This window comes from Nomascus leucogenys, chromosome 12 (genome assembly GCF_006542625.1).
Source record: "Nomascus leucogenys isolate Asia chromosome 12, Asia_NLE_v1, whole genome shotgun sequence".
Taxonomy (NCBI): Eukaryota; Metazoa; Chordata; class Mammalia; order Primates; family Hylobatidae; genus Nomascus; species Nomascus leucogenys.
The window spans coordinates 56,489,272-56,510,235 of NC_044392.1; the positions used below are offsets into that span (position 1 = coordinate 56,489,272).

A 20,964-nucleotide genomic window follows, 5' to 3' on the forward strand; every position below is an offset into this window, starting at 1 on the left:
TAATAGGTGTGGGGTTTCACTAGGCAGAAAAACAAGGAGGAAGGGCCCTTTTCCAAGATGCCACCACCCTCCTTTCCTTCTACTGCTATTTTGTATTAACATATAGATGGTGTGCATGCCTTTCAAGAGCTGGACAGATGCTGGCTCTTGCATTTTGTGCAGTGCCAGGGAAGGATGAGTGTTCCATTTTCCACGTTACCCTACTGCCTGGGGCCACTCCGTGCTGATACTCGTGCTGATCATCTGTCTCTTGGGGTGTTGATGGTGGTGGAAACCTGTTCTTCTGGACCAGAATGTGCTTACCTTTTCCCTTCAGAATGAATCCTGAAACTATCTCTTTGCAGTAATCAAATTCAACTGATTAATAATCTGTAAATTTCCCGTGTAAGAAAGAAGCCATCTTGAAGTTGGGTGTGACTCTTATCACGGCTGTGATACACTCAGGTCCAGAGGGAGATAATTTTCCCCTCCCCACACTCTGGACCCACAGCAACTTCCTCACCCGCTTCAGTTCAACTCTGTCACTGATGCCCCTGACAGTGTTTTTTGTTTTTTTGTTTATGTTTTTTCTTTGACTGCTGCTCCTTTGGTTGGTCAATGACTATGTCATCATCGAAGTCCCCAAGCTTGTCTTGATTGGCCTCCTCTCCTCAGGGAAATTGAGAAGAATGAGAGAGCCAGTGATTTAAGGGGATTTGGAAGGAAGGAAAGAGGCTAAGGAGATGAAAGTATAAAGGAGGAAAGGATATGATCTCAAGAAGAGAAGGAGAAAGAAGAGAGAGGCAGTTAAATCTGGGGATGTGGGACAGTAGACTTTTATTTCTTGGGCTGAATAGAAGGCACATTTTGGGGGAAGTTTAAACTTGTTCCCTTTACTTGCCCAGGAACCCATGGTGTGGCTTCACTGTGTGATTTGAAAGGGCGAAATGCAGGGTTATGTATGATCAGAATGACTAACATACATATAGCCAGGTGTGTTCTAGAGACCAAGGAAATTGGCATTGAAGGTGGAGGCTGGAGGCATTTTTGCTTCACTCACCCCTGCTCAGGGCCATTTAGTAAGGCATTCAAACCCTTTCAGATGCTCCCCAGGGATTCTCCTGGGTTCTAGAGAGTCCCCTGCATGGGATTAGGCAAGAAGGAGGTAACCCAAGGGAGATGGGTCTCTTCCACGTATTGGCACCCCATGCTCCAGTGCTCTGCTGTACCACTGACAAGACCAGTTCAGGCTGCGTGATTCCATGGAAAGATAAGGACTTTCAAGGCCAACTCCCTGGTAGCAGGCATAGCCACTAATCAGTTAGTGTGACTGTGAACAAGTTTCCTCAGCGGTAAAATGGGATTAGTCACCCCCACCAGATAGGTTTCTGATGAGTATTAAATGAGATAATATATGTCATATGTAGGTCATGTTGTACATGCCTGAAAGGTAGTAGAGCTTATTCAGTCTTCATCCGCCCTTCCTGGTCCTCCCACTACTCTGCCCTCTCCCCAACCCAGGTTTTATGCTACTCTTCTAAATTGGAGATGGCAATACCTGGAAAAGAAGGAGAAAGGAGGAAAGTATGTATTAACATAACTCACACCTCCCTCCACATTAAACATTCAAACATTTATTGATCTTTTTATCAAACTATGTGAAGGAATGGAAGATTAAAAAGAAAGGAAATCCTTTCTCATTTAAGAGGGGAAATGGAGCTCTAGTAGTCAAAACGACCCTCAAGTTAAAAGAGACCCTAAATTGTTCAGAATCAGCTACTGAGATTTGGTAAGAGCAAATCACATGGTCTTTCCTTTGGTATATGATTAGGACAGAAAGCTTCTTGTTGGGCCAATGACTGCGCAGGTTTTGATGACATGAAGAATACAGTAAGTTGGCCATTGTATGAAAGGGAGGCAGCAGGACCTGTGCTTGTGCCCTTGTCACTTTCTGTATGAGGCAAGGAGGGTGGAGCTTGATGACATCTCCAAACAATACCCACATGCACATCTCTGTCATCCTTAAATCACTGAGTCTTGGACTTCAGGTTCTCCTTGTGCCGATCCACAAGGGAACCAACCCACTCCACGGTTTTCTGCTTGGCTTCCTCCCAGCTGTAGAGTGGCTTATACGCCAGATCTCGCTGAGCCTTCTTATAAGAGAAGGTGAATACACTATTTGACAATGTGACTGTGTGGCGGTTGAAGGGGGGTTGATAGGTGTAAATTGGCCTGAGTAGGAAACTCACTATTTCCAGCAGGAAGCCAATCCAGTACATCAGGGATAAAGGAAGGCTCCATCTGGAATCAAGGCGGAGGCCGAACTCTTTGCTCAGGGTGTAATTAAGGTTATCATAGCTTTGGTGAGGCGTGTCATCTGAGATATAGTAGAACTGTCCTCGGATGCTTGGGGCCTTCTTGGGGTCCTGCAGGGCCCTCAAGGCCAGAATGTGGGCCCAGGCCACATTGCCAACATAGACTGGGTTAACAGTGGAGAACTTTCCAACACTTGACAGGATCCCATTGTTGTTCAGGGCCTCATTTATACTAGCAGAAAGGAATGGGCCTCCTTCCCCATAGATATACATGGGTCGTAAGGCACAAGTGTACAAGGTGCCGCCGTTTTTCAGAGTCCACCCATTAGCCGCCAGCACAGCCTTCTCAGCAAGCTTTTTGCTGTACGGGTATGGAGCGGGCCATGTGTTTTCCAGAGGCTCTTCTTCGTGGCCGTTCTGGATGATTTCCTTGTAGGAGTTGGGCCCGGCTACCTCTATGCTACTGGTGTAGACGAAGACTGGCACACTAGCTTGGACACAGGCCTCTAACAGGAGCTGGGTACCTGCCCACGAAGAGCATATTGTCAGTGTCAGGATATATCCGTAAGAGGGGCCAACCACGAGCACAGATCTATGTGCCCCACCCCCCACTCCAAAATATAGTCGTTGTAACAGACTCAGGGTACATTCTTCTGTGGTTCTGTCTGAGATTTGGTCATATTACAGCCATAAGAAAAATACCAAAATGAAGAGAAACTGACATGTGGGTTCTGGAGAGTAAGAATTTATAGACTTTTGGGTTTCATGGATGTGTGTGTGTGTGTGTACTTTAATTTTGGAAAGGGACCTAGGGTTATCACTTTTTATTTTGCTAAGTAAGGGTATTGACAAATTATGATTTGTAATCAGTACCATTAAAGTCAGATCATTTAAAATCTAAAAAATCAGGAGGCTCTACTCTGTGAATATGGACAGTTCCAGTCCTTAGGCAAAATGGGCAGTTGAAGAATTCACATCACACACACACATGTACACTGTTGTATATAGGCAATATAAACTCTTCAATATATATGAAATTGCTGGTACTTTTCTCATTTCTCTGGGCTCTAATAAAACTTTGTCACAAGGACCATCCTGGAGTCATTGAGCAAACAGTCGGTTGTGGGGAGATGCTGGAAACCTACACTCTTCCTGATTGTGTGTTCCCTGGGAAAGCTGCTTCCAATTCTGGCTGTTACTCTCTTTACCCAGTTATGTAAAGTGGGGGTGATAAACCTTCCTTTAAACCCTGCCCTGGCGTTTCCTGTGGAGCCTGGTGGAGGACTGGGGAGAGAAGTGTGCCCTCTGCTGGTAACACCTGCACTGGGAGGACCTTGCAGCCTCCCCTGAGCTGTGTAGAAGCAAAGCTCATGGAGGTACCCATAGTGCCTTCCCTTGAAGAAGGAAGGAATTTCCTAGGGAAAGGATCATTTTTATTTACAAATTTTTGTATTCTTAGCCCTTTTAATGTCTCTGTGCAATTTCAGTTTCTGGAGAGACAGTCTCGTGTGTTCAAAAATTAATCTTGTGGCAGAGAAAATTTGGAGTTAGTTTACCTTCAAGGGGGAAATGACCTACATTGTGAAGTATTTTCTAAGCCTGGGAGTTAAAATGGTTTTAGCAAACAGATGCCTCTAACACTTCCCCTGTCATTTCATATCCCCTCCTTTTGGGAGCTGTTGAGAGTAGTAATTAAAATTAAAAACTGGTTACTCTTAGCACCCTCCTTGCACAGCAGGGGTACTTAGAAGTATGGGTAAGTAGAAACTGGAATTTTTTTTTTTCTTTTATGGTGCTGGAGACTCAAAAGCAATTGGTTGCTTTGGAAAAAGAGTCAGAGTAGACTGAATGTGGAGGGCCAGGCCGGGGTTTGGGGTGCTATGGTGCTGAAGAGACTGGACTCTGGAGATAAGAGGGTGAGATTTCTGAGAAGATTCCTTAAGGAAATGTGTCTGAATTTAAGGTAGTTAGAAAGCCATACTTTGAAAGGAAACCCCAAGCATTTAAGGGATGAAGATTAAATGAGGGTCCACTTTGGGCACCTGGCTGGAAATGGCTCTGGAATAGTAGGCCCTGTGGTGAGCTGAAGAGATTGTATTCTTGATACTGGAAAAATCTTATTGTTAAAAAAATATTGTGGGAAGGCATGTGCTGGATAATTCTGTCCTGACAGACCTTGTGAACCAGCTTTGCTAGTTCTCTCAAGAGGACTTCTTCTTTGAGGTGGGCAGGAGGGCTCTGAATGTTCTCATCAGCCTACACACAAGGTTCAAAATGGTGACTATGGTGGCACCTGCAAGGTCTGCTTCTGGCCCGGGAGGCAAGAGGTGGCTGGATATCAAGAGTCTGAAGTCAGAAATTAGTTGACTTTTGATTGGAACCACAGTAGAAAGAGCTTCCACAGCCTTTGGAGTCACACAGGGGTGAGTTTAAAGTCTAACTCTCCTACTTGCTTACTTACCTGGGGGACCTTGGACAAGTTACTCGCCCTCTCTCAGTCCTAGTTTTATCATCTAAAAAACTAAAGGTAGCAGTCTTGAACTCCCCTGTTGGTAGTGATCAGCAAAGGCACTTGGCCCAGAGCACAGCAGGTGCTCAGTGGAGGGACTTCTCTTCCCTTCCTGTCCTTCTCTGTGATCCTTGATTCCCCACCTTGCTGCATCTCCTCCCCAGCCTGCCATACCTTTCACATTGACATTCATGATAGACTCTCTGTGAGTGACACCGAAGACATCAATGATACAGGCGGTGTGGATGACGACCGAGATATCCTGGCAGGCTCTCTTCAGGAATGGCTCGTCCAGAATGTCTCCTTCCAGCACTGTCAGCTTGGTCTTGTTCTGGAGCTCTGTGTGAACACAGGTCAGGTCATTGGAATGATTTCTATATCTGGCTGAGAAGTTTTCTGATAAAGGTGATGTTACACAGGTGTTCAAGGATGTTTAGAGTAGGGTGTTAGAGTGGAGGGTGTACATTCTATGGAAAGAACAAGTAAAAAGGGCACATAAATCAGCATGTGTATCAATTTATTGGGAAAGGCAAACACCTGTTTCCCTCCCATCTCATTTTAGAAAAGTAATCTGAGCAGTGAGCTGTCAGGTATGCCTGGAATATAAGCATTGCTGGAGTCATGGGAAGCTCATCAAATTTTCTAAGGAGAGTAGTGTGATTGTAGAGAGTATGAGGGAAAAGTTTGAAGTTAATTCTGTAAGTAATGAGAAATCATGTATGGAATCATAATTTTGGGACTCCAGCATCATGTTAAAAAAAACCCCTTATTTATATTTGGAATAAAATGACAAAAAGGCCAAGCCCCATGGCTCATGCCTGTTATTCCAGCACTTTGGGAGGCTGTGATGGATGGATCACTGGAGCGCAGGAGGTTGAGACCAGCCTGGACAACATGGGGAAATCCCATCTCTACTAAAATACATGAAATAGCTGGGCATGGTGGCATGTGCCTGCCTGCAGTCCCAGCTACTCTGCAGGCTGAGGTGGGAGGATAAATAGAGGTTGGGGGGTCTCTGGCTCCTGGCAGTGAGCCAAGATCACACCTCTGCACTCTAGCCTGGGTGGTAGAGCAAGACCTTGTCTCAAACAAAAACAAAAACAAAAAACAAAACAAAACAAAACAAAACAAAAAAAACACAAGCAACAACAAAAAAAGGAACAAAAGCAGGGTTGTGGTGTAGGAAGTTAATCTTGGCTTGAGGATATAAAATGGACTGGTATAGGGGATTTGAGAAAGACTGATGATCAAGTGATTAATCAGAATGTCTGTGCCAAAGTTTAGATGAAGACTGGAACTGGGGTCCAGCAGTGGAAGCAGAGGAGGGGAGAGATATACCAGGTTTGAATTTCAGACCTTACCTTGAAGGTCCTGGTACCTATTGGATCTGAGCTGAGAGGAAAAGGATAAGATAAAATCACCCCTACAGTTTCCTGCTTGGGCAACTGGGAGGAGAGTGGAGTCATTACTCAGGAATTGTGGGTGGGCTTCAATGATGAATTTCCCTGAAAAACTATTATCAGATATCATCAAAAGCAGGTAGCAATGCTGAAAATGAGTTAACCACCAATGAACTAACTTTGCAGCTGTCTAGCCAGAGGCAGTGGTTACAACATCAATGTCTTCAGGTTCCTCTGAAACCCACAGGAAATGACACTGCCAGTAAGGTTGTCACCTGGAATTAGCCCACAAAATGAATATCATGCTACATGGAGCTTGGATAAATACTCTACACTTGTTTGTGCTTTATCATCTGTATGCGACTTACAGGATATTTATTTCTTTTTACAGCTATCTCATGAGGTAGGCATTCTGAGTCCCACTTTATCAGTGAGGAAACTGAGTCTCAGAGAGATTAAGGGACAGATATAAGGTCACGTTATAAGGTCACGTTTCTAGTGAAGCCTTAAACACGCCCACCCTGCCTCCAAGCTTGTACCCTGTACACCAGGTGCAGGACTGGCTGTTTAATATCAACTTTTCTGTTGTTTAATATCATTCTTTTCCAAAGAATAAGTCAGTTTAACTGAAATTGGCAACAAAGACCAAAGATCAGTGAGAGCAAAATTCAGAGTGAAAAATTTGAAGCTGGGAAATTCCTTCCTGGGGTACAAGCAGGACCACTTGCTCTCCTGATGCCTCTGCCATGTTTTGTCTACTCCCAACCTCTTCCCATTGTCAGGCAACTCCAAGAAGGTCCTGGAGTGGGGGGAGTCAGGGAAGAGGCTGCTGGTGGTGATGTGGGTAACAGCCTGAGAGTGGGATGCTCTCTGGTTCTATTTCCACCTCTGCCCTTCCTGCTGCCTTCCTCTGCTTCTTCTTTGCTGCCACTTCAGACAGACTGGCTCAAAGGAGTGTCAAAGTGGAAGAAGTCCAAAGCTGAGAGAAAAGGACTCTTCCCCAATGAGTTCCCAGGGATCTAGAGGGACTAGGAAAGGGGACTTTGTTGATGAAGACATGGCTCCCCTCTTCTCCAAGGCACTGTAGACTTGGCAAGTGTTTTATGTAGACTAAATGGAGTTGCTTTTATGGTATAAATTTGGCTAGAGGAAGGCCTAGAGAAGCTGTAAGATAAACTACTGCTTAAGAGCACAGATGCTGCACTAGTCTGTCTGGGTTCACATCCAGCTTTGCCATATGCTAACTGTGGGACCTTCAAAAAGTTAACTGACCTCTCTGTTTCTATCTCCTCATCTTTAAAAAAGGAGGATAATATTACTGGTCTCATAGGGTTGTTATGAGGAGCAAATGAGTTGGCAAACCTTTGGCCAAGTGCCTGACACAAAAAGAACACTGAATGGATTCTCTGTTTTTATCTTCATACAGACCCTTGCCTATCTATTACATGATCTGCATTTTTACCATAGGGGAACAATACCTTTAGGCTGAGCATTGCTTTTTTCTGGCTTCAGATGTTAAATTGCAATTATTGCTGAGACACAAGGATTACAAGCATTTAATATTTGTTTATCAAAGACACCATTAAAACAGAGAGTGGAAGAAATCGAACATTTCAAGAGGTCAGAGAAGAGCAAAAGTAGAGTGTTGGATGTGGTCCTTGAGTACTGTCAAGTGGGGGATTCTCTGTTGGCAGGGCAGGACCCTCTGGGCAGCCAGAGCCCACATGTAGACACACAGTCCCCCAAATCCCCTGGGTTGGGAAGGAGGACAGGGAATTGTTTTGGGGCACACCAAGGAGCAAAGGGAGAGACTGAAGATCCACTTTGCCAAGCATCAGCTTTGGGGCCAAGTGAAATAGCCTATGGATAAAGCTCTGGTCTGAGCTCTGCTACCCATCAATCAGACGGCCTTAGCAAGTTGCTTTATGATTCTGGACCTTGATGTGTTCATTGTCCAGTTGGATGTGACCCCTTTTCTACCTGCCTCATGGGGCCATTTGTACAAGGAGTTGCCACAGCAAATTCTGCAGTCAATTTCTTTTTGATGATGAGCAACAGAGGTAAATGGTTTTTTTTTTTTTAAAGCCATATATGCAAAATCTAAATGAGGCATGTCTGGCCTTATACTTCCTCTTACTCTGTCTCTGCTCTGTGCTGTGCACTGTGCACACACACTTTCTCTCACTGATGCTCTCTCTCTCTCACTATATATTTCTCATTATTTCTCTTTCTCATTGTCTCTGTCTCTGACCCTCTCTCCCCCTTATTGTTTTCCTCTCTCTCTGTCACACACACCCCCTTATACACTCATCTTTACCTTAACTTCCTTTTATATTGCCCTCACTAAGGATACTAAGGAAGCTACAAAACAAAACACAGCCTGGCACGGTCTAGAGAGACAATTACCCATTGGTGAGGTCTCCAGGGTAATGGTGTCCTTTATGAATGTTGTACAGCAATTGCCAAGACAAAAGCTTCAGAACATAAAAGAGTTGCAGACAAGAAAAAGAACTGATGTGGGATTTTCTAGATGAGAAGAAAAGAGTCCTGGAGGCTGAGGCGGCTGCCTCTCAAGTTCCAGGTCAGGGCCAGAATCTAGTCTCTGGAAATCCCACCCAGTATCTTTCATACTATGCCATTTTATACTATTTAATATTTATTTCTTGATGACTTTGGATGTGAGATTGGCTTAGATTTGGCTACAAATTTCAATAACTTGCTAGACAAGGTCCACCTCCCCCCACATACATGCAGGGTTTAAGATGGAACCACACACCCATGACCCAAGTTTACTTACTAGAAAATTCCTCCCTCAGTTCTGGTCTGAAGGCCTTGTCCAAGACCCTGATCTCCTTCAGCTCCTTCTCCTTCACCAAGAGGCGGATGATCCTCTGTCCCAGAAACCCTCCTGCTCCTGTCACAAGGCAGCTCCAGCCTGTCATGGCCATCCAAAGTAGCAGGAATCACTCGCCAGGAAACAGAAGATGCTGAAGAGCAGATCTGATTCTAGGGTGACCCTGGAGAGGGCTAAAAAGAGATGTCAAATGGTTATATACTCACACAGATGCCTTATTTTCCTCTACCCCATTTTTTTGCAAACATTCTGTGTCCCCACAACTGCAGGAGTAGCTGAAAGAAAATGAAAAATCTCTAACCATTAGTTAGGTTGTTAAAAACTGGACAGAAGAGTGGACGTACTTGTCACCTCATCTCCTGTGGCAGGTCTGAAGCTTTATGCACTGGCTTCTGGCCCAACTCTTATCACTTTGATCTCTGGCCACGTACTCATTGCTCTCTCCTCCTGCAGGATCCTTATCTGAGAAAAATAGTGACCTTTGGGTTATATCTCTAATTCTTCCCAGGAACAGGAAGAGAAGTCCCATCCTAATGCTGCTGTGTGGCAGAGTCTTGGGTTTAGCCTTAACAGGACACTAGTCAGTTGATACCAGCTGTCTGGGATCCACAATCTGTGAACTTAAACTAGACCAGGAGAAATCTGCAAGTGCAATTTGAATTGTGCCCTTATTCAGTAAATCCATCTGGAGGGAAATCTATGTAAGCCCATTATCTCCTCTCTCAGACTATCATTTGAAATATTGCTGCTGTCTTGCAAAATTTAGAAATTTGCAATGGTGACAGCTCCAATCACTTAGTTTTATGTGAGGTGACTTTCTTTCCTACCCAATATATCTGAAACCTCAATGATCATTTTCCCCTGGAGAGCCCTGGGTTCCTAGGTGAAGAACATCACTGAAGGAAAGCTATCTGGTGATAACCACTTAATGATATGGCCTGTATCACAAGAGTGGGGATTTGTGGTTTTATGCCCCAGTGACTCTTATCATAGATATTTGAACTTATCCCATATTTTTGGCTGCAAAACGATTCTCAGCAAATTCTTGAACTGGACATGCAGTGAATGCTTCTGAAGCCTATGCCCCAGAACTGCCCAAATATTACCGCCATAAGCTTCCCAAGACACTTTACTTAAAAAAATTGAAATATAATTTACATGCATTAAAATGCCCAGGTCTTAAGTGTTCAGTTCAGTGGACCTTGACAGTCATATATGCCCATGTAAGTACCACCCCCAAAAAAATGTAGACCATTTCCTTCACTCCAGAAAGTTGTTTTCTGCCTGTTCCCTGTTAATTCCCTGCCCTTCCCCCAATCTACCTCATAGGCCACTACTTTCTGATTTTTATTCCCACAGTTCTCATTTTATTTCTATATTTCCCTAATTTTTTCTCCTAAGATCTCTGTGGTTCTGTATATATATTTAAATATATAATTATTTTGAAATGAAGTTTTGTGCAGGGAGTACAGAAAAATTGACCGTTGATTGTCTCTCTTATTTTTCTATTTCATGATTTTCATTATTTTTATTATTGGCGTACATTTATTAATTTTGTTTTTTTTTCACTCTTATTTTTCAGATTTTTTTTTTTTTTGAGATGGGGTCTTGCTCTGTCACCCAGGCTGAAGTGCAGGGGCACCATCGCAGCTCACTGCAACCTCTGCCTCCCGGGTTCAAGCAATTCTCCCCCCTCAGCCTCCCAAGTAGCTGGGATTACAGTTGCCCACCACTGCACTGGGCTAATTTTTGTATTTTCAGTAGGGGGGGGGTTTCATCATGTTAACCAGCTGGTATCAAACTCCTGACTTCGTGATCTGCACCCCTCAGCCTCCCAAAGTGCTGGGATTACAGGTGTGAGCCACCTCACCCAGCCCCATTTTTCAGGATTCTGATAATAAAAGCATAGAAAATTGTCTGTCTTTACTCCTTTCCTATTTCCACTATAGGCATTAAAAGTTGTAAATTTCTCTTTAAGCACTATGTGAGCTGTATCCAACATTTTGATGTATTGGGTTATCATCATTCAGTTAATAACATTTAAAATTTTGTCTTGTGATTTCTTCTCTGACCCAAGTGTTATTCAGAAGTGTGTTGCTTGTTTTCTAAAACTGAGGATTTTCTAGATATCTCATTGTTATGGATTTCTAATTAAATACTACTGTGGCCAGAGCATATACACTGTATGATTTTGATTCTTGGATATTTACTGAGATTTGTTTTATGGTCCAGCATATGGTCTACATTGGTGAACATGCCATAAGCACTTGAAAAGAATGCTTTCTGCAGTTGTTGAAAGTAATACTGTACAAATGATTTAGTTTGACACCCCACCCTGGGTCTTGCCCTCCTCCATGTTGTAGACATTCATCTTCTACTTTGGACCTCACTACCAATGCTTCAAAACCACTTGCCTAGGAAACGTTGGCCTTGTGCTACAGGATGTAGCAGCTTGTTCTCTGAGACTATCAGAACTATCTACAGGCCCTGGGTCTTGCTGAGACTTGTGGAGCACTATCTGAAACTACCTAGGTGCATCGCATGCCTTTGCCTGCTGTAGCAGGTGCTGGAGCGCACCTTACAGATCCCCCCATTGCCTTCAGGGTGCGGCCAGACTTTCCTTCAGCTGTTGAACGTTCTGGAGGCTGGTAGATTTCAGCTCATGTGTCTTGGAGTCTCTGAGTGGAAGCAATAAATATAAGCCCTAAAGAAAGGGAGAAATAAAACAAAGGTCCAGAGTGATTGGGAACCATACTACCAACTTTCTTTTATTTTTAAACAGGTTTACTGAGGTATAATTGACATCACATTTGCTTGTTTTAAGTGTACAGTTCAATTATTTTTAGTAAAATTTTATACTTGTGTGGACCATCACTGCAATCCTGTTTTCCAACATTTCTATCATTCCTAAGAAATCTCTCGTGCTCATCAGTCACCATTCCTTACTCTTACTCACAGCTCAAAGCAACCTTTAATTGACTCACTGACTTTACAGATTTGCCTTTTCTAGACATTATATAAATGGAATCATAGAATATTTGGTCTTTGTATTTCTATTCTTTCACTTAGCTTAATACACTTTTTCTGTTTTTTGAGACAGAGTCTCGCTCTGTTGCCCAGGCTGGAGTGCAGTGGTGTGATGTTGGCTCACTTCAACCTCCACCTCCGAGTTCAAGTGATTCTCCTGCCTCAGCCTCCAGGCACCTGCCACCATGCCTGGGTAATTTTTGTATTTTTAGTAGAGGCAGGATTTCACCTGTTGGCCAGGCTGATCTAAACTTTTGACCCCAAATGATCCACCCACCTTGGCCTCCCAAAGTGCTGGGATTATAGGCATGAGTCACCACACCTGGCCAGCTTAATGTTCTTTTGTGGTTCATCTATGTTGTAGCATGTATCAGTATTTTACTCCTTTTAGGTGCCAAACCCTATTAAATTGTAGGGATGGCTCCCATTTGTTTATTCATTCATCAGTTGATCGATATTTGATGTGTTTCCACTTTATGGACTATTATGGGTAAAGCTGCTGTGAATATTCACATTCATGTGTTGTGTGGACATAATTTTTGTTTCTTTGGGGTAAATAGCTAGGAGTGAAAGTGCTAGATCATAAGGTAAATGTAAATTTAACATTTTAAGAAACTGGCAATCTGTTTTCCAGTGTGGCTGCATGTCCCATCAGCACTGCATGAGTAGTTCAATTTTTCACATCATTGTTTTTCACTTCTTCCAATTGTTTTTTAATTTTTATTTTATTTTATTTTATTTTATTATTTTATTATACTTTAAGTTTTAGGGTACATGTGCACAATGTGCAGGTTTGTTACATATGTATACATGTGCCATGTTGGTGTGCTGCACCCATTAACTCCTCATTTAGCATTAGATATATCTCCAAATGCTATCCTTCCCCCCTCCCCCTACCCCACAACAGTCCCCGGAGTGTGATATTCCCCTTCCTGTGTCCATGTGTTCTCATTGTTCAATTCCCAGCTACAAGTGAGAACATGCAGTGTTTTTTGTCCTTGCGATAGTTTGCTGAGAATGATGGTTTCCAGTTTCAACCATGTCCCTACAAAGGACATGAACTCATCATTTTTTGTGGCTGCATAGTATTCCATGGTGTATATGTGCCACATTTTCTTAATCCAGTCTATCGTTGTTGGACATTTGGTTTGGTTCCAAGTCTTTGCTATTGTGAATAGTGCCGCAATAAACATACATGTGCTTGTGTCTTTATAGCAGCATGATTTATAGTCCTTTGGGTATATACCCAGTAATGGGATGGCTGGGTCAAATGGTATTTCTAGTTCTAGATCCCTGAGGAATTGCCACACTGACATCTACAATGGTTGAACTATTTTACAGTCCCACCAACAGTGTAAAAGTGTTCCTATTTCTCCACATCCTCTCCAGCATTTGTGGTTTCCTGACTTTTTAATGATGGCCATTCTAACTGGTGTGAGATGGTATTTCATTGTGGTTGTGATTTGCATTTCTCTGATGGCCAGTGATGATGGGCATTTTTTCATGTGTTTTTTGGCTGCATAAATGTCTTCTTTTGAGAAGCGTCTCTTCATGTCCTTCGCCCACTTTTTGATGGGGTTGTTTGTTTTTTTTCTTGTAAATTTGTTTGAGTTCATTGTGGATTCTGGATATTAACCTTTTGTCAGATGAGTAGGTTGCAAAAATTTTCTCCCATTTTGTAGGTTGCCTGTTCACTCTGATGCTAGTTTCTTTTGCTGTGCAGAAGCTCTTGAGTTTAATTAGATCCCATTTGTCAATTTTGGCTTTTGTTGCCATTGCTTTTGGTGTTTTAGACATGAAGTCCTTGCCCATGCCTATGTCTTGAATGGTATTGCCTAGGTTTTCTTCTAGGGTTTTTATGGTTTCAGGTCTAAAATGTAAGTCTTTAATCCATCTCAAATTAATTTTTGTATAAGGTGTAAGGAAGAGATCCAGTTTCAGCTTTCTACATATGGCTAGCCAGTTTTCCCAGCACCATTTATTAAATAGGGAATCCTTTTCCTATTGCTTGTTTTTGTCAGGTTTGTCAAAGATTAGATGGTTGTAGATATGCAGCATTATTTCTGAGGGCTCTGTTTTGTTCCATTGATCTGTGTCTCTGTTTTGGTAGCAGTACGATCCTGTTTTGGTTACTGTAGCCTTGTAGTATAGTTTGAAGTCAGGTAGCATGATGCCTCTGGCTGTGTTCTTTTGGCTTAGGATTGACTTGGTGATGTGGGCTCTTTTTTGGTTCCATATGAACTTTAAAGTAGTTTTTTCAATTCTGTGAAGAAAGTCATTGGTAGCTTAATGGGTATGGCACTGAATCTACAGATTACCTTGGGCAGTATGGCCATTTTCACAATATTGATTCTTCCTACCCATGAGCATGGAATGTTCTTCCATTTGTTTGTATCCTCTTTTATTTCATTGAGCAGTGGTTTGTAGTTCTCCTTGAAGAAGTCCCTCACATCCCTTGTTAGTTGGATTCCTAGGTATTTTGTTTTCTTTGAAGCAATTGTGAATGGGAGTTCACTCATGATTTGGCTCTCTGTTTGTGTGTTATTGGTGTATAAGAATCCTTGTGATTTTTGCACATTGATTTTGCATCCTGAGATTTTGCTGAAGTTGCTTATCAGTTTAAGGAGATTTTGGGCTGAGACGATGAGTTTTCTAGATATACAATCATGTCATCTGCAAACAGGGACAATTTGACTTCCTTTTTTTCTATTTGAATACCCTTTATTTCCTTCTCCTCCTTAATTGCCCTGGCCAGCACTTCCAACACTATGTTGAATAGGAGTGGTGAGAGAGGACATCCCTGTCTTGTCCCAGTTTTCAAAGGGAATGCTTCCAGTTTTTGCCCATTCAGTATGATATTGGCTGTGGGTTTGTCATAGATAGCTCTTATTATTTTGAAATACATCCCATCAATACCTAATTTATTGATAGTTTTTAGCATGAAGGATTGTTGAATTTTGTCAAAGGCCTTTTCTGCATCTATTGAGATAATCATGTGGTTTTTGTCTTTGGTTCTGTTTATATGCTGGATTACATTTATTCGTTTGCATATGTTGAACCCGCCTTGCATCCCAGGGATGAAGCCCACTTGATCATGTTGGATAAGCTTTTTGATGTGCTGCTGGATTCGATTTGCCAGTATTTTATTGAGGATTTTTGCATCAATGTTCATTAAGGATACTGGTCTAAAATTCTCTTTTTTGGTTGTTTCTCTGCCAGGCTTTGGTACCAGGATGATGCTGGCCTCATAAAATGAGTTAGGGAGGATTCCCTGTTTTTCAATTGATTGGAATAGTTATAGAAGGAATGGTACCAGCTCCTCCTTGTACCTCTGGTAGAATTCGGATATGAATCCATCTGGTCCTGAACTTTTTTTCGTTGGTAAGCTATTGATTATTGCCACAATTTCAGAGCCTGTTATTGGTCTTTTCAGAGATTCAATTTCTTCCTGGTTTAGTCTTTGCATGGTGTATATGTCGAGGAATTTATCCATTTCTTCTAGATTTTCTAGTTTATTTGCATAGAGGTGTTTGTAGTATTGTCTGATGGTAGTTTTTACTTCTGTGGGATCGGTGGTGATGTCTCCTTTATCATTTTTTATTGCGTCTATTTGATTCTTCTCTCTTTTCTTCTTTATTAGTCTTGCTAGTGGTCTATCAATTTTGTTGATCTTTTCAAAAAACCAGCTCCTGGGTTCATTAATTTTTTGAAGGGTTTTTTGTGCCTCTATGTCCTTCAGTTCTGCTCCGATTTTAGTTATTTCTAGCCTTCTGCTAGCTTTTGAATGTGTTTGCTCTTGCTTTTCTAGTTCTTTTAATTGTGATGTTAGGGTGTCAATTTCAGATCTTTCCTGCTTTCTCTAGTGGGCATTTAGTGCTATAAATTTCCCTCTACACACTGCTTTGAATGTGTCCCAGAGATTCTGGTATGTTGTGTTTTTGTTCTCGTTGGTTTCAAAGAACATCTTTATTTCTGCCTTCATTTCATTATGTACCCAGTAGTCATTCAGGAGCAGGTTGTTCAGTTTCCATGTAGTAGAGCGGTTTTGAGTGAGTTTCTTAATCCTGAGTTCTAGTTTGATTCCACTGTGGTCTGAGGGACAGTTTGTTATAATTTCTGTTGTTTTACATTTGCTGAGGAGAGCTTTACTTCCAACTATGTGGTCAATTTTGGAAAAGGTGTGGTGTGGTGCTGAAAAGAATGTATATTCTGTTGATTTGGGGTGGAGAGTTCTGTAGATGTCTATGAGGTCCTCTTCGTGCAGAGCTGAGTTCAATTCCTGGGTATCCTTTTTAATTTTCTGTCCCGTTGATCTGTCTAATGTTGACAGTGGGGTGTTAAAGTCTCCCATTATCAATGTACAGGAGTCTAAGTCTCTTTGTAGGTCACTCAGGACTTGCTTTATGAATCTGGGTGCTCCTGTATTGGGTGCATATATATTTAGGATAGTTAGCTCTTCTTGTTGAATTGATCCCTTTACCATTATGTAATGGCCTTCTTTGTCTCTTTTGATCTTTGTTGGTTTAAAGTCTGTTTTATCAGAGACTAGGATTGCCATCCCTTCCTTTTTTTGTTTTCCATTTGCTTGATAGATCTTCCTCCATCCCTTTATTTTGAGCCTATGCGTGTCTCTGTACATGAGATGGGTTTCCTGAATACATCACACTGATGGGTCTTGACTCTTTATCCAGTTTGTCAGTCTGTGTTTTTTTATTGGAGCATTTAGCCCACTTACATTTAAAGTTAATATTGTTATGTGTGAATTTTATCCTGTCATTATGATGTTAGCTGGTTATTTTGCTCATTAGTTGGTGCAGTTTCTTCCTAGCCTTGATGGTCTTTACATTTTGGCATGTTTCTGCAGTGGCTGTTACTGGTTGTTCCTTTCCATGTTTAGTGCTTCCTTCAGGCACTCTTTTAGGGCAGGCCTGGTGGTGACAAAATCTCTCAGCATTTTCTTGTCTGTAAAGGATTTTATTTCTCCCTCACTTATGAAGCTTAGTTTGGCTGGATATGAAATTATGGGTTGAAAATTCTTTTAAGAATGTTGAATATTGGCCCCCACTCTCTTCTGGCTTGTAGAGTTTCTGCCGAGATATCTGCCATAAGTCTGATGGGCTTCCCTTTGTGGGTAACCCGACCTTTCTCTCTGGCTGCCCTTAACATTTTTTCCTTCATTTCAACTTTGGTGAATCTGACAATTATGTGTCTTGGAGTTGCTCTTCTCAAGGAGTATCTTTGTGGTGTTCTCTGTATTTCCTGAATCTGAAAGTTGGCCTGCCTTGCTAGATTGGGGAAGTTCTCCTGGATAATATCCTGCAGAGTGTTTTCCAACTGGTTCCATTCTCCGCATCACTTTCAGGTACACCAATCAGACGTAGATTTGGTGTTTTCACAGTCCCATATTTCTTGGAGGCTTTGTTCATTTCTTTTTATTCTTTTTTCTCTAAACTTCCCTTCTTGGTTCATTTCATTCATTTCATCTTCCATCACTGATACCCTTTCTTCCAGTTGATCACATCAGCTCCTGAGGCTTCTGCACTCTTCACATAGTTCTGCAACCGTGGCTTTCAGCTCCATCAGCTACTTTAAGGACTTCTCTGCATTGGTTATTCTTGATATCCATTAGTCTAATTTTTTTTCAAAGTTTTAAACTTCTTTGCCATTGGTTTGAATTTCCTCCTGTAGCTCGGAGTAGTTTGATCATCTGAAGCCTTCTTCTCTCAACTCGTCAAAGTCATTCTCTGTCCAGCTTTGTTCCATTGCTGGTGAGGAGCTGTGTTCCTTTGGAGTAGGAGAGGTGCTCTGCTTTTTAGAGTTTCCAGTTTTTCTGCTCTGTTTTTTCCCCATCTTTGTGGTTTTGTCTACTTTTGGTCTTTGATGATGGTGACGTACAGATGGGTTTTTGGTGTGGATGTCCTTTCTGTTTGTTAGTTTTCCTTCTAACAGACAGGACCCTCAGCTGAATGTCTGTTGGAGATTGCTAGAGGTCCACTCCAGACCCTGTTTGCCTGGGTATCAGCAGCGGTGGCTGCAGAACAGCGGTGGCCGTAGAACAGCAGATATTGGTGAACCCCAAATGCTGCTGCCTGATCGTCCCTCTGGAAGTTTTGTCTCAGAGGAGTACCCGGCCATGTGAGGTGTCAGTCTGCCCCTACTGGGGGGTGCCTCCCAGCTAGGCTGCTCAGGGGTCAGGGACCCAGTTGAGGAGGCAGTCTGCCGGTTCTCAGATCTCCAGCTGCATGCTGGGAGAACCACTACTCTTTTCAAAGCTGTCACACAGGGACATTTAAACTTGCATGTTACTGCTGTCTTTTTGTTTGCCTGTGCCCCTGCCCCCAGAGGTGGAGCCTACAGAGGCAGGCAGGCCTCCTTGAGCTGTGGTGGGCTCCACCCAGTTCAAGCTTCCCGGCTGCTTTGTTTACCTATTCAAGCTTGGGCAATGGTGGGCGCCACTCCCCCAGCCTCGCTGCCACCTTGCAGCTTAATCTCAGACTGCTGTGCTAGCAATCAGCGAGACTCCATGGGCATAGGACCCTCCCAGCCAGATGCAGGATATAATCTCCTGGTGTGCCATTTTTTAAGCCCATTGAAAAAGCGCAGTATTAAGGTGGGAGTGACCCAATTTTCCAGGTGCCGTCTGTCACCCCTTTCTTTGGCTAGGAAAGGGAACTCCCTGACTCCTTGCACTTTCCGAGTGAGGCCATACCTCGCCTTGCTTCTGCTCAGGCGTGGTGCGCTGCACCCACTGTCCTGCTCCCACTGTCTGGCACTCCCTAGTGAGATGAACCTGGTACCTCAGATGGAAATGCAGAAATCACTTGTCTTCTCTGTCACTCATGCTGGGAGCTGTAGACCAGAGCTGTTCCTATTCAGCCATCTTGGCTCCACCCCTCTTCCCATTGTTATTGTCTTTCTGTTTTATTATAGCATTCTAGTGGGTAAGAAGTGGTGTCACACTGTAGTTTTGATTTTCATTTCCCTGCTGACTGGCGATGCTGACTGTCTTTTCATGTATTTTATTGGCCATTCTTACACCTTTTTGGTTAATTGACTATTCAAATATTTTGCTGATTTTAAAATTGGATCATTTATCCTCGTGTTCTTTAGTTGTAATTGTATTTTATATTCTGGATAGAAGTCCTTTATCAAATATATGTTTTGATATTTTTTCTCATTCCGTGGCTTATCTTTTCATTTTCTTATTGATGTCTTTTAAAGAGCAAACGTTTTTAGTTTTGATCATGTCTCATTTTTTAACTTTTTTTGTTTAGCAGAAAAAGATTTTTTTCCTTATTTAAGGTCATGAACATGTTAATTTATGTTTTCTTCAAAGAAGTATATGGTTTACCGCTGAAATTTAGGCCTATAACCCATTTTGAGAGAACTTTTGCTTATGTGTGAGTTAATGGCCAAAATCATATGGCCAATTGATTTTGACAAAAGTAAATTCAATGAGGGAAAATGATAGTCTTTTAAACAAGTGATACTGAGACAACTGAATTGTCCACATGTTCAGGGGATGTTAGCCTGCTATGTCAAATGATGCCCATCTGAGTCACCACCTATTGGCATCAGAGTTCACAAAGAATCTCTCGATATGATAATTATGGGTTAAATAATATGCTGTAGCTTTCTGCTTCTCCCATTCGACAGACAGCCACATCTCATGCAGCGCCAGCTGCATCCCTGAGACACCATGGTGAAGGTGAAGCCTGGAGTCAATGGATTTGGCCATATTTGGGCTCCTGGTCTCAAGGGCTGCTCTGAACTCTGGTAAAGTGGATATTGTTGCCATCAATGACCCCTTCATTGACCTTAACTTCAAGCCCTACATGTTCCAGTATAATTCCACCCATGGCAAATTCCATGGCACTGCCAAGGCTGAGAACGGGAAGCTTGTCATCAATGGAAATTCCATCACCATCTTCTAGGAGGTAGATCTCACCAAAATCAAATATGGTAATGCTGACACTGAGTATGTAGTGGAGTCCACTGGTGTCTTCACCACCATGGAGAAGGCTGGGGCTCACTTTCAGGGGTGAGCCACAAGGGTCATCATCTCTGCCCCCTCTGCTGACGTAACCATGTTTGTGATGAGTGTGAACAATCAGAACTATGACAACAGCCTCAAGATCATCAGCAATACATCCTGTACCACCAACTGCTTAGCACTCCTGGCCAAGGTCATCTATGACAACTTTGATGTTATGGGAGGACTCATGACCATAGTCCATATCATCACTGCCACCCAGAAAACTGTGGATGTCTGCTTCAGGAAACTGTCATAATGGACATGGGGTTCTCCAGAACATCATCACTACATCTGCTGTCACTGCCAAGCCTAAGGGCAAAGTCATCCCTCAGCTGAACAGGAAGCTCAATGGCATGGCCTTCCGTATCCCTACCACCAATGCATTGGTCATGAATCTGACCAGCCATCAGGAAATACCTGCCAAATATGATGACATCAAGAAGGTGGTGAAACAGCATTGGCAGGCCCCCTCAAGGGCATCCTGGGCTACATTGAGCACCAGGTTGTCTCCTCCAACTTTATCAGCATCACACACTTTTCCACCTTCAATGCTGGGACTGGCATTGCCCTTAATGACCACTTTATCAAGCTCATTTCCTGGTATGACAATGAATTTGACTATGACAACAGGGTGGTGAACCTCATTGCCCACATTGCCTTCAAGGAATAAGACCCCTGGACCACCAGCCCCAGGGATAGTATGAGAGGAAAAGAGAGACTTTAGCAAAATCTCTTTTCCATCTCCTACTTATTACTCGGTCTGCCAATTATCTTGGAGGAGAGGTCAAATAGATGCCCTTCAACCAAGAGTTCCAGAGGCTAACAGTAATGATATAGTAGCCAGC

The 20,964-nt window shown here is 42.7% G+C and overlaps 1 protein-coding gene and 1 pseudogene across 2 annotated transcripts; one reads left to right on the plus strand and one right to left on the minus strand.

Moving 5' to 3' along the window:
• Positions 1–1,597: 1,597 nt before the first annotated feature.
• LOC100607955 (3 beta-hydroxysteroid dehydrogenase/Delta 5-->4-isomerase type 1) lies at positions 1,598–9,418 on the minus strand. 2 transcript variants are annotated; one of them, XM_030824762.1, is made up of 4 exons: positions 9,409–9,418; positions 9,001–9,230; positions 4,978–5,142; positions 1,598–2,818 (listed from the first exon to the last, which is right to left on the minus strand). In XM_030824762.1, the coding sequence occupies exons 2-4, from the start codon at positions 9,149–9,151 to the stop codon at positions 2,007–2,009; spliced, it is 1,128 nt and encodes a 375-aa protein (XP_030680622.1). In that variant the 5' UTR covers positions 9,152–9,230; positions 9,409–9,418; the 3' UTR covers positions 1,598–2,006. The 2 variants fall into 2 exon arrangements, with proteins under 2 accessions (XP_030680622.1, XP_030680621.1); XM_030824761.1 differs by having other exon boundaries at positions 9,359–9,411.
• Positions 9,419–19,783: 10,365 nt separating this feature from the next.
• On the plus strand, positions 19,784–20,789 carry LOC100607608 (annotated as a pseudogene).
• The last annotated feature ends 175 nt before the right edge of the window (positions 20,790–20,964 follow it).